Genomic DNA, 12710 nt, shown 5'->3' with positions numbered 1-12710 from the left:
AACGGTCTCTTAATGAAAAGTTTCTAATGTAGCCTTTTTTGTATTGACGACAAAACAAATAACAAACCCACCACGCATACCTCATTCCCACTCTCTATATATAGTGTCAACAAGTTATAAGTAAAGGTTTTCGAACTAGAAAGATCTTATTAAAGCAATAATTGCTTGTTAAGCTTTACTATTTATCATTCTTCCCAATAACCTTCATCGATTTCCTAATTAGGAAATCATGTCAACAAATTGTTTTGAAATTTCCCAAAAGGGACGTCATCTCATTGCCAACCTCTCGAGAACGTTGGAACATGGCCAATTCCCTGTCTGCCATCTCGAGACATTGGTTCTTGTATATGCCTGTTACGACAGTTCTAGTTGCTTCCGCTGTTGCAATAGTTCGAAGAAACGTTTCATTCCCTTTGGGCTACGTCTGAAAGGGTGCTTGGGTGATAGCATACATGAATTGTAGCAAAGAATCAAGCATATTATAATATATACTACACTATTTAATACTATACCATACTGTATTCTACTAAGTCTTGAGTTCAAATATAGGTTTATTATGTGAGGCAGAGAATGGGACATGTCAGGTTCATTAATTCTTACCAGCACCTGCTCTGAAGTAGATGACATCACCGTCTTCGACAACGTAATCTTTACCCTTTTGTTGTAATTTACCTGCAGATTTAATGGCAGCGTCGTCTTTGTATTCGACGACATCTTCGTATTTCATTACTTGAGCTAAGATGAAAGTGTTCATTAAATCATTGTGAATGACACCAGCAGCTTGCGGAGCCTTGGTACCCTTTCTAATAGTCCATTCTCTAACTTCATCTGGACCACATGTGAAGAAGGAGATCAATTCTAACTTCTTTCTCATGGTAGTGACAATCTTTGGTAAAGCAGATACGGCACCGATAGTTTTTAATTCTTCAGCAGCTTCTTCGTCGGACATGTGGGATAATCTTTCTTCTAGACAGACACTGAATGGGATAACCAAATCACCTGGAGAGTTCTTGTCAATCCATTCCTTGATCAACAGTAAATGCTTGTTCTTCTTTCTGATGTAGTCCCGTTCGGATAAGTTAATCAAGTAGATACATGGCTTGGCAGTCAATAGGAACATGCTGTTGATGATTTCAACTTCTTTTGGAGTCCACGATTGGTTAGCGACTCTTTGACCGTCCTTTAATAATTGGATGATTCTTTCGATCAAAGCCATTTCTTCCTTCTTCTGCTTAACTTCCAAAGATTGACCACCTCTCTTAGCAATCTTTTCAGCAGCCTCCAAGGCTTTTTCGCAGAATTCAATGTCTTTCAATCTCAATTCGTTACTGATAATTTCCAAATCACGGGTTGGGTTAACATCACCTTCGATATGGATAATTTCAGCATCATCGAAACAACGAACAACTTGGTAAATAGAATCGACAGATCTGATATGGGACAAGAAAGCATTACCCAAACCTTCACCGGCAGAGGCACCTTTAGTCAAACCAGCAATATCGTAGACAGTCAAATGAGCCGGAACTTCAGAAGCTGGCTTGTAGATTTTACATAATTCATCGAATCTTGGAGATGGAACAATAACTCTAGCTTCTTCAGGATCAATGGTAGCGAAAGGATAGTTAGCTGGGTTACCTAAAGGACATCTAGTGATGGCTTGGAAAAAAGTAGATTTACCAACATTGGCTAAACCGACAATACCGGCCTTCAAGTTGTTACCTGGACGACCTAATAAAACTTTTTTCTCTTCAACTTGCTTCTTTGGTGGCATAATTCTGTTTATATTCGTTAGTCAAGTGGTATTTATATGTATATATACTGCTATAATTTATCACAATGTATCTTTATAAAGCCCTAGCTGTCTCGTTTTTTTTTCAATCTGCAGTGAAAGCTTACAATTAAATTCACATTTCAAAATCAATTGAACAATCACAATATTATTCAGAGTTTGCAATAAAAATCCATCGCAATTCACCAAACTTCAATTTACAATATTATATTGTTCTTTGTAAAACTCATTGAAAGTTTCACTCAAAATTTTTTCTTCTCCTGTGACCGTTAGTGGTAACACACGAATCGTGGGATGTGAGGCATAGGAACTTCAAGCATACAAAAGGTCAATTAACTTCATGAATGAACAATATATAGCAATACAATGATGAAGGTTAATAATAATGGTCAATTGATTAATCAATTGACCACAATCATTTGTTTTTTGCCCTTTGCTTTAATGGCGTTTTTGATTTTATTCAATAAAGTTATATCATCATCATTTTGAGTGTCCCAATTTGTTATTTGGAAATCTTTTGTTTCATCAGGTTTAACTATCTTATTGTCGTTGTATAGTTTGATGAAGGCTGCGACGTCTTTCTGTTTTTTAAAAGGGTCTTTCTTGTAATTTTCTGTTATCCAGAATCCCTTGGAATCAAGATTTTTAAAGATAAATAGTGACGTTGGCAACGTCACTGGTTGTTTCGACATTCCTCCATACGTCAACATCAATGAATCCTTGGCTAACTTTCTTGCAATAGCAGTGGACGATTTACCTCCAACAGAATTCAAAGCTAGTCTAATCGCGTAATCGTTTCCTAATAGTTTAGGAAGTTCCGTTTTATTAAATGCTTTATCATTATTTTCAGTCTCTGAAATGACCCTTGTGGCTCCATATTTGTTGGTTAAATCTTCCGCAACCTCTTCAAAATCGTCTCTATCTCTAATGACACTCAACGTCTTGATCCCCTTTGCTTTTGCAATCTGCGTTACTAGTTTTGAAACCCCAGACGTGCCTGCATTTTGTACTATCCATTGATTTTCAGAGGGAGAAGAACTCCAATCGACATAATCGTTAACCAACTGCATTGCAGTGCATCCGTTGACAGATACAGTAGCGCCAGTAAGTAGATCAAGTCCGTTGACTTTGATTATTTCCTTTGGATCTTCAATGATTTTGTAATTTGTCCAAGTTCCCTGATTGGATCTCAACGGAATCACCAGGTCACCAACTGCAAACTCCTGTGCATTGCCGTCCTGAGGCACATGGACGACCTCAAACACACCCTCGTTACCAGCTATAGCACTCGGTTCTTCGGTCCCATACTCCAAGGTCTTATCAGGGATCGAAGGGTATACACCTTGCAACTGATTGATATCCGATGGATTCACAGGGAAAGCTAGAGTACGTAGAACAATATTATCTTCAATAGACTGTTTGGGTTCGTAGTTATGTAATTTGAGCACACCAGTGCAATCTTCTACATCATGTCTCGAATATATAATCGATTTGAATGTCTTAGGGATCGTACTCATTGCTCGTTTGGTTGATACAAGCCTTTGACTGCAAAATAAATACTTCTGTAACATTGCTTTGATATGCTAATCAAGTTCAATATATCTTTAGAACCTGACTTGAACGTATATGCATTTAGAGTTGAAACAAGGATACGACCTCGCTATATATAGTTCTTAAACTTGAAATGATCGACATTTATCTCTACAAGAGTGATGACTCCAAGAAGTCATTCATTGTTAACAGTTGGGTTTTTTTGTTGCAGCGTCACACTTTATTCCCTTCTATTGATATTCAAGCACCTTTAGGAACAGTTAATTATCTACATTAAGTAAAGTGATACAAAGTCATTCCCTAACAGAAGGGTTTTACTTCATACTGCTCAGACAGATGAAGTTGATCGTTCGTTTTAAGGTTAAGAAGCTATAGATAGGGATGCAACCGTCATGCTCCACTGAGTTTGATCGAATTGCCTGGCTGTGGTTTTCAAGAGAGAATTTAGAGGTGCTATCTTTGAACAAAGCTCCGTGAATGATCAAGGTATTAAAATGACTGATCGAATGGCCTCATTAGTGTATCATAAACCAGCTATAGACTGCACTATCTGCAACTAGAGGCAAAGCAGCCCTCTTATACTACTCTAAAATGCTCTATTTTACCCGAATATCTCCTGGTCAGCATGCCATGGAAGTTGCGATGCGATGCGATGCGATGAACCTTTGTACTTCCCAAATCTATAAATGGTGGTCCATGCTTATAGGTCTAGGAGATCGCTGATCCGTTCGAGCAATCCCTTTCCTTTCCAGAGAAACTATCCAATATCTTTGAACCAGAAGGAATTGGAATTTGAATCCAAAGATTAACTATGGCTGCTACTCTGATCGACGACGTCAACGATATAATCGGTTTGGTCAAAGACAATGAAACCAACAGTGTCTTCAGAACAGACATGTGTGAAGTGAAGAAATCTGAATTCGGTGGACTAGGTGTATATGCTAAGGAGGATATCGAAGAAGGAACGTCGTTGTTGAAGGTGCACAAATCTATTTTGTTCAGCGCCAATAACTGTTCAATTGGTAACCTGCTTCATGAAGAAGGCATAGGAGGTATGTTAGGTTTAAACATTGCATTCATCTATGAGATAACTGTCTTCAAAGAGAAATCATTCTGGTACAATTACTTGAAAAGTATTCGCTTCTTAGATGAAGATGGAGTGCTTCTGCTACCTCCAAGTCATTGGGAAGAAAGTGATAAGAAATTATTAAGAGGTAGTTCGGTTGATTTATTGTATGGGGCACTGGATCCAGAAGTAGAGATCCAAGAAGGGTTCGAAATCGCTATCGACTTATCGATTAAATGGAATCAAGAGTTGAATCTTAATATCCCGGAAGGCTTCCTCGATGTCAATATTACAGATATTGATGATATCAGAGAAAAACTGAAGAAATTTGTCAGTGTTGCATTTGCGTTATCTTCGAGAGTGTTCGAGGTCGATGCTTACCACGAGAATGCATTAGTGCCAATTGCGGACTTGTTCAACCATAACAGTGAAAAGACAGATGTAAGATTTGTCTCTGTGTTTGATGTCTGTGCCGAATGTGGTGAATTTGGTCCTTGCAAGCACGATGAGATTGACGAGGTTGCAGAAGAAGGAGCTGATAACGATGAAGAGGTGCAAGAAGTAGAAGGTAGTGGCAATTTCAATGCCCTAGTGAAACAATTAGAAGAGGAAGTGGAGGACCGTTGTACGGAAAGAGAAGATTCCACCATGTCAGATGAAACTTACGTTGAAATCGTTTTAGCAAAAGCTGTTAAAGAAGGTGATGAGATATTCAATTCGTATGGCGACCTGAACAATTCCTTGCTATTGAGCAGATACGGGTTTGCATATTTAGATAACAAGAATGATATGGTTGATCTCAGTTTGCAGCTACATGATGTAGTCAATTCTGATAAGAAGTACCAAATCAGATTGAAGTGGTGGAGCGACGTCGGCTATACGCTGTATGAGAGCTGGTACAAGCTTAACCGGGAGGAAGCGGAGAAAAGTGAGGGCGAAGAGGAGGACGACGATGGCGAGGACGAAGACGACGAAGACGACGAAGAACACGAAGAAGACACACATGAACATGAGCACGAGCACGTACACGGAGAGGGGTGTAGCCGCGACCATGGCAGCAACGTTTTGAACGAGCTGTACGTGGACTTCGATTGCACCCCATCCAGAAATTTGAACGCCCTCATCAACATCCTATCACTCGATGACAACAAGTACGACAAATTGACAAGTTCCCTCGAACAGGACACCGAGACACCACCCCAGTTCGTCACCACCATCTTCGACACATTCGACCAGTTCAACACCTCCAACAAGGCAATTAGCAACACGAATCAAAATATAAAACTTCTAAAACAACTACTTCAATTGAAAAAACCACACCCACTCCCAACCAACAAAACTGCAATCTCAGAACACCAGCTGCAACAAGTAAAGACGCTGCTGCAGAACGAGAACACCTTGATCAGAAACATGTCCACCAAACTCTAAGACAGCACCTCCAACACTGTGACACTTGTTCTCCAGTCTAATGTCGAATTACCATTACAAAGATCAATTCCATGCACCTATCACCACTGCCAATTGCATTGAAACCCAGCGCCAGCCCAGCTCCCCTGCGGCCCTTCTAGGCTCCTAGGCAGGACCTCTCAGCGGGGTTCCGTCTCCGACACTGGCGTCCCAGGCAGAACTCTGCCTGGGCATCGTTTGTCCGGAAAGGAATCTCTTAAAAAAATTTTTTTTTCTTTCCATTTTTTTTCAGAGGACGCTTTTTCCAAAATGTATATAAAAGACAATGGAAATTCGATGAAAAGTTTTTTACTTTCAGTTATAAGAAGAGTTAGCGATTTATTTTTAATGCTTAATTTGTTTACTTGTTTATTTTGTTGTTTAGTAAATCCCCATCTCGAAACGAACTAGAAACGCATTCAGTATGTCTCGTCCACAAGTTACCGTTCAATCCTTAACTGGTGAAGCTACCTCCTCAGCTTTACCAATGCCAGCTGTCTTCTCAGCCCCAATCCGTCCAGACTTAGTTCAAACTGTTTTCACCTCTGTTAACAAGAACAAGAGACAATCTTACGCTGTCTCTGAGAAGGCTGGTCACCAAACTTCAGCTGAATCCTGGGGTACCGGTAGAGCCGTCGCCAGAATTCCAAGAGTTGGTGGTGGTGGTACCCACAGATCCGGTCAAGCTGCTTTCGGTAACATGTGTAGAGGTGGTAGAATGTTCGCTCCAACCAAGACCTGGAGAAAGTGGAACGTCAAGGTTAACCACAACGAAAAACGTTACGCTACTGCTTCCGCCATTGCTGCTTCTGCCGTCGCTTCTTTAGTTTTAGCTAGAGGTCACAGAGTCGAAAAGATTCCAGAAATCCCATTAGTCGTCTCCAAGGACTTGGAATCCGTCAAGAAGACTAAGGATGCTATTGCTGCCTTAAAGGCTGTCGGTGCTCATGCTGACTTGATCAAGGTCCTAAAGTCCAAGAAGATCAGAGCCGGTAAGGGTAAGTACAGAAACAGAAGATGGACTCAAAGAAGAGGTCCATTGGTCGTTTACGCCGAAGACAACGGTATTGTTAAAGCCTTCAGAAACGTCCCAGGTGTTGAAACCGCTAACGTCACCGCTTTGAACTTGTTGCAATTAGCTCCAGGTGCTCATTTAGGTAGATTCGTTATCTGGACCGAAGGTGCTTTTGCCAAATTAGACCAAGTTTGGGGTTCCGAAACCGTTGCCTCTTCCAAGGCTGGTTACACTTTACCAAAGAACATCATCTCCACCACTGACATCACCAGAGTTATCAACTCTTCTGAAATCCAAGCTGCCGTCAGACCAGCTGGCCAAGCTACTCAAAAGAGATCTCACGTTCAAAAGAAGAACCCATTGAAGAACAAGCAAATCTTATTGAGATTAAACCCATACGCCAAGGTCTTTGCTGCTGAAAAGATTGGTTCCAAGAAGGCTGCCAAGTCTGCTTCTAAGCCAGCTGCTGTCTTCAAGGAAACTTTGAAGCACGATTAAATCTAGCTAATTCTAATTAATTGAAATATTATTTTTCTGTCTCTATATATAATTATATATAACTTTAATTGAATTACTAAATTTTTCTTTCAGATGGGGACAGTATATATTATTGTGTACTACGTATACATATAGATTGATTTAAAGCTGCCATATATAATGCTAACTTCATGGGGCAAGTCTGACAACTTCCCACGGTTCATTTTCACTGTTTCTTTTATATAAAAACCTATCATGCAAACGGCTTTCCCTACCTTGCCAAAATTCAATCTCCAATGGAACAATTCTTAATCCACCCCAGTAGTCTGGACACGGAATATCAGCATCTGCAACACCTTCAAATCTCTTTTCACTAGCCTTGATATATTCTTCTAGTTCTTCTCTGTCCTTTAGGACATGACTTTGTGGACTCGACCAAGCACCGATTTTAGAACCACGAGGTCTGGTCTTGAAGTAACGTTCGGAGGTTTCTCTGTTGACATGTTCTGTGAAACCGTCAACTCTCACTTGCCTCTGTAGATTCTTCCAAAAAAAGTTGATAGCAGCGTTTGGGTTCGTCTTGATATCTTCAGCCTTCCCAGAGGTACCCCAGTTGGAATAAATTGTGAACCCTCGGTCATCCAATTCCTTAAACAGCAGAACACGAGAACTAACTTTACCACTTGGTAAATTCGCAGTCGAGAACGTTACACATTCTGGAATCGATTCCGTAGGGTCCTTCTTAGCATCCGAGAACCAGTTTGTGAACAGTTCAATAGGATTCTTTAATAGTTCTGATTCATCTAAGGAGAATTTATTGTACTGATAAGTTTTAGGTGCAAAAATAATTGGGTTCTTAGTTTCTGGATTAGAAGACATTTTTTTTAACAGTTCGTATACTTGCGAAACCAAATGTATATCTGTGTGATTATCCAGCAAGCATGCAACCATCACAAACCATTCGCAATTGAATTCAACTAAAGTGGAATAAAAGTTCTTGCCACCCTTTCCTTTTATATTGTGAATATATACGAAAACCGCAGCAAGAGGGAGAACGATATGACTATTAATGCTAGTAAAACTATACCAAACGACTCAAGAAAGGTGTCTTACTTTGACGTCCAACGTACCTGTACATTCATTCAATTATATACTCTGTTGATACAAGTAGATATCTTGGTTAAAGATCATGGTTCATATCTTACAATGAACGTTGATGTCTGTTCTTAATCTGCAGTCCCTCGAATAGCGTGGTCGCAAAGAAGACAGACATGCAGTACGTTGTCTAGAATTCACATAAACTGCATAGGATCCCTTGTAAACACACATGTAATCACCATCTTATAACAGAACAATTTCTTTTATAGTTATTGATGTTACGATGAGCCTTCATAAAGCTCATCGACGAAACTTTTTCAGTAAAATTCCAAAATTTGATGTTGAAAGACTCAAAAGACAAAGTTGGAAACCTGCAAACAGCCAATCTACTGTGATGTTGCTTGGATTGTGGATTGCTTTCATGGCTTGTCATAAATGTAGGAGTTAAGGTGTCGTTCAATTGAGTGTTGTGGAAATTTGAAGCTTTTTGTTAGGGAGTCTTCTTGGATTGCAAATAGAGAGTAACGGCATTCGTGACAACAACCACAATGGACACTATTTTTAACAGTACTAAGACTAACCCAAGAGGGATCCCGGAGGCTCCATTTGTTGAGAAGGTTGAGGATTTCATCAAGGATGTCAGTGATTTCGAATTGGTTTTCAATAAGTTCCAAGAACGTTTATCCAAGTACAAGTACATGCAAGAGTCGAAGTTAAGCACCATAAAGATGTTGAGTACCAGAATACCTGATATCGAGAGCACTTTGAAGATCTGTAAGACTTTGAAAGCCAAATCTGAGTCTGCTGAGGATGATGGCGGTGCTGAGATCGAGACTCACTACCAGTTGAACGATACATTGTACGCAAAGGCTGTTATAAATACGAAAGAGGCAACCAACGTGGGTCTATGGCTAGGTGCAGAAGTCATGTTGGAGTACCCGGTGGAAGAGGCCATTGATCTGCTAGAGAAGAAATTAAAGGACTCTAAGGAATCGTTGGAGGTCTCTAGAGAGGATTCTGATTTCCTGAGAGAAAATATTACTACAATGGAGGTCAATTGTGCTAGATTATACAATTGGGATGTCCAAAAGAGACAAGAAATGAAAAATATCAGTGAAGATACTAATAATTTGAAGATATAAATGAACTAGAATGCATGAATGTATATATATTGCTGTTTGAACCCCTCACGCTTAAACACAAGAACATTATATACTTTATATATATATAGACGACTATGTTATCACGTAAGTGAATACACCAAATATCAAATAACTTATCTACCCTCTGAAAGTATCTATGAATTGTCTCCCAAGTGATCTTGGAGGTACGTCGTCTAAGTTCTCGTTAGCGTCTGCCGTCCCTTCTGTACTATTTTGCAACTGGTTTCTTATGTCATTGACGTTGTGGGTCTGGATATTATCAGATGAGAACAGGAACAAAGGTAATCTCCATACTTTCATACCAGGGAGCAACCCTCCATCTAACAATACACCAATTATCCAACTTATGAACCCACAAACTATTCCTGCAAAACCTTGAGACAACACCAGAAGCACTATTAGAAACTCGATGTAAAATTGGTCTGTGAGTTTCCATTTGAAAGTCTTCTTGCCAGACAGGCTCTGATACTGCGAGCCTGTTATATCTGAATCAGTTGGAGGTTGTAGTTGCCAAGGTAATGGGAATACGAATTCAAATTCATAAATTTGTGGAGTGTATTGCTTGTAAAAATGAAACAAAGTTAGCACTAGAGGCAACGAACCGGAAGGAAAGTTCTGCCATACACTCCATGGAAACACAACATTCAGAATAACAGCAGAACCACTTAATATCAGAGTCGTATACATCCAACATAGTGAAATCACGCTTAAATATTTATAAGAACCCATTAACCTTTCAATTTGTCTAAAATTATACCATATTAATGCTAACAATACCACATCTGACTCGTTCAATGCACCAAATTGGAATGTGACAAACCTCCAGTATTGATTATATTCTATTATAAAAGGATCATTCCTTACCATGAAAAGGTATTTATAAGATAATGCATTTGCAAGTAAAGGGACAACTATAGTAGCTACAAAACATAGCTGTGTTGCAGGATACTTATTGAAACCAGCAGGTACTTCAGTTGACATGATGACTATTAACCTAATGCTCAAATTTATCTGTTCGTTAATGCAATTAGCTACTCTTATAGTTCACTTTTAGTCAAACTTCTTGTGTTTAAAGAAGTGGTTTTAACCTTAACATTTTTTAATTTAAGTGTAATCGCTCTTATATAAATACCCAACTTGTTCTTTAGAACCAGGATAGAAGCAAATTTTGTGTTTAAAGACATCATATAGACCACACTATACACTGCAAGTGAGGCTCACTATCAGTAGTCAAGGGTATTTTTTGACGTGTTCATTCAGAAGAACCAGAGTTCCAATGGGCGACATTGCTTATCTAGTGAGTGCCCTTAAATCAAGTACATCTGCTGGTCATTTGTCTGATTCAGATCCTGAGTTCAGATCGAAACTAATAAACAACATTGTGTACCATGTGCCTAGAGTTCAATGTGTGCAAGATTTATACTGTTTGGCGAATGCTATATTGAATTCAAGAATTTGGGGAAATGGAGATGCTGCATTGAAGTTATATGATATGTCAAGGAGTTTCATGCATTGGAAATTGCAAATGTCTGAACCTACCATATCTATCTCGACGTTTTATGAGACGTGGGATACTTGTATTAAGAGATGTCCCAGTTGGAATATCAATAAATTAGGTATTCTGTCTGGTATTCTAAGCACGAAGAATGAGTTCTTGCAATTGAACCAGAACTACTTTATTGACGATAGAGGAATTGTCTCTAATTACTACAAACATTGGAGAAAGACTTATTTTATTTACGGTTGGAATGCCAGCCTGGTAAGATACTACTCTGATCCAGAAGGGGAAATGAAATTAATATTGCTTTATGTTCCAATTAATGTTTCAAATGATAATATTCCTTGGCCTGTGGTGATGAGATCATTGATGAATTTAATGACAATGTACACCCGCCAAGAGAAACATGTTCTTTTCAATGAGAATGATTTCCTTAATCGTAACATCAACAATGTGGCCAAGACGTTACAGTTAGCTACTTTGCATTGTGAAGATGGGCTATTGGCTAAAATTTTGAATACCTTTTGTGGGAATCTGTATGATCTATCTGTTAATGAACAGAATAGAAACACAAATAGAGAAGTGTTTAAGGATGTGTACTACACAAATATATTAATAACGGCTGTGATGTTCTTTAAATCCATTCTCGATGCAAAACAAGACAATATTCCAAACGGCTGGCGCCATCAGATAATCATCTGTTTATTTTATACTCATTTCATTGCTCGTGAGTTCACGACTGAAGGTTTCAGATCCTACGAATTTGTTTATAATGTCGCCATTACTGGCCTGACTGATGCTAGTTGCCAAGAACCACAACTTTATCTAGACCTCGTAGGAATGATGACTTCAAGCATCTGGAACGTATCCGGCAATACTGTGCAGGATGCCAAACTATTGTTTTTACTTGAGTTCATCGAATATACGATCCCTCAATATCCAAACATGACTGACACCTTGATGTTAGATGTAATGAAACAACTGATATACAGAAACATACACAATAGAGACACTGAACTGAAGGAGGCAACAAACACAATGGCAATGGCTGCTATAAGCAACGGTTCTCCACAGGTACTACAATGGAAACAGAGCTTCATCCCCAAATATCTGAGACTCACCTCACAGGAGTATTTGCAAGAAGGACTATCGATCAGACAGTTCTTAATAATCAATAAAAGAATTGCAGAAACAATAGAAAGCATGGATATACATGGCATAATTCAATCGAAGGTATCAAGTGATACATTAAACTATCTATTAACGACATCGTCGGACAAGAGCTTGAGCCCAGAACAGCGTTGTACAATGGCCCAATGTCTAATCATACATGCAATACACGCTTCTAAAACAGAGCAACTTCACTGGCTAACCAAATGCTATTCCTTGGTCACTGTACAAACCAGAGGTACCCTTCTACCAGTACTATGGGAAACAGTCCTTCATTTGAATTCGGACGCAGCCCTCCACTGGTGGTACCAAACAGTAGTAACCTCAAGCAAATTCTGAACGCAAACACATTCAAACTAATATACATACACGATTGATGCTGCTAGTGAACTCATTCCCATGCTTTACCCACTTTCATGATTCCAACCATCGAACAA

General features: G+C 39.2%; 8 protein-coding genes across 8 annotated transcripts; 4 read left to right on the top strand and 4 right to left on the bottom strand.

The window, feature by feature from the left end:
* Window positions 1-589: 589 nt before the first annotated feature.
* Window positions 590-1771, bottom strand: OLA1 (Obg-like ATPase; the record flags this gene model as incomplete). Its single annotated transcript, XM_003688021.1, has 1 exon — window positions 590-1771. The coding sequence occupies one exon, from the start codon at window positions 1769-1771 to the stop codon at window positions 590-592; it is 1182 nt and encodes a 393-aa protein (XP_003688069.1).
* A 419-nt stretch (window positions 1772-2190) lies between these two features.
* ETR1 (enoyl-[acyl-carrier-protein] reductase) lies at window positions 2191-3360 on the bottom strand (the record flags this gene model as incomplete). The annotated part of the gene is made up of 1 exon (XM_003688020.1): window positions 2191-3360. The coding sequence occupies one exon, from the start codon at window positions 3358-3360 to the stop codon at window positions 2191-2193; it is 1170 nt and encodes a 389-aa protein (XP_003688068.1).
* A 791-nt stretch (window positions 3361-4151) lies between these two features.
* On the top strand, window positions 4152-5834 carry RKM3 (protein-lysine N-methyltransferase; the record flags this gene model as incomplete). The annotated part of the gene is made up of 1 exon (XM_003688019.1): window positions 4152-5834. The coding sequence occupies one exon, from the start codon at window positions 4152-4154 to the stop codon at window positions 5832-5834; it is 1683 nt and encodes a 560-aa protein (XP_003688067.1).
* Window positions 5835-6276: 442 nt separating this feature from the next.
* On the top strand, window positions 6277-7365 carry RPL4A (60S ribosomal protein uL4; the record flags this gene model as incomplete). The annotated part of the gene is made up of 1 exon (XM_003688018.1): window positions 6277-7365. The coding sequence occupies one exon, from the start codon at window positions 6277-6279 to the stop codon at window positions 7363-7365; it is 1089 nt and encodes a 362-aa protein (XP_003688066.1).
* A 168-nt stretch (window positions 7366-7533) lies between these two features.
* PDX3 (pyridoxamine-phosphate oxidase PDX3) lies at window positions 7534-8295 on the bottom strand (the record flags this gene model as incomplete). The annotated part of the gene is made up of 1 exon (XM_003688017.1): window positions 7534-8295. The coding sequence occupies one exon, from the start codon at window positions 8293-8295 to the stop codon at window positions 7534-7536; it is 762 nt and encodes a 253-aa protein (XP_003688065.1).
* Window positions 8296-8990: 695 nt separating this feature from the next.
* On the top strand, window positions 8991-9584 carry PAC10 (tubulin-binding prefolding complex subunit PAC10; the record flags this gene model as incomplete). The annotated part of the gene is made up of 1 exon (XM_003688016.1): window positions 8991-9584. One exon carries the CDS (start codon window positions 8991-8993, stop codon window positions 9582-9584), a length of 594 nt encoding a protein of 197 aa, XP_003688064.1.
* A 138-nt stretch (window positions 9585-9722) lies between these two features.
* On the bottom strand, window positions 9723-10586 carry DSC2 (Dsc2p; the record flags this gene model as incomplete). Its single annotated transcript, XM_003688015.1, has 1 exon — window positions 9723-10586. One exon carries the CDS (start codon window positions 10584-10586, stop codon window positions 9723-9725), a length of 864 nt encoding a protein of 287 aa, XP_003688063.1.
* Window positions 10587-10881: 295 nt separating this feature from the next.
* PEX8 (Pex8p) lies at window positions 10882-12612 on the top strand (the record flags this gene model as incomplete). The annotated part of the gene is made up of 1 exon (XM_003688014.1): window positions 10882-12612. The coding sequence occupies one exon, from the start codon at window positions 10882-10884 to the stop codon at window positions 12610-12612; it is 1731 nt and encodes a 576-aa protein (XP_003688062.1).
* Window positions 12613-12710: the final 98 nt, after the last annotated feature.

This window comes from Tetrapisispora phaffii, chromosome 13 (genome assembly GCF_000236905.1).
Source record: "Tetrapisispora phaffii CBS 4417 chromosome 13, complete genome".
Classification (NCBI taxonomy): domain Eukaryota; kingdom Fungi; phylum Ascomycota; class Saccharomycetes; order Saccharomycetales; family Saccharomycetaceae; genus Tetrapisispora; species Tetrapisispora phaffii.
The sequence above is the reverse complement of the archived record's forward strand: the minus strand, read 5'-3'. Positions and strand labels throughout refer to the sequence as shown.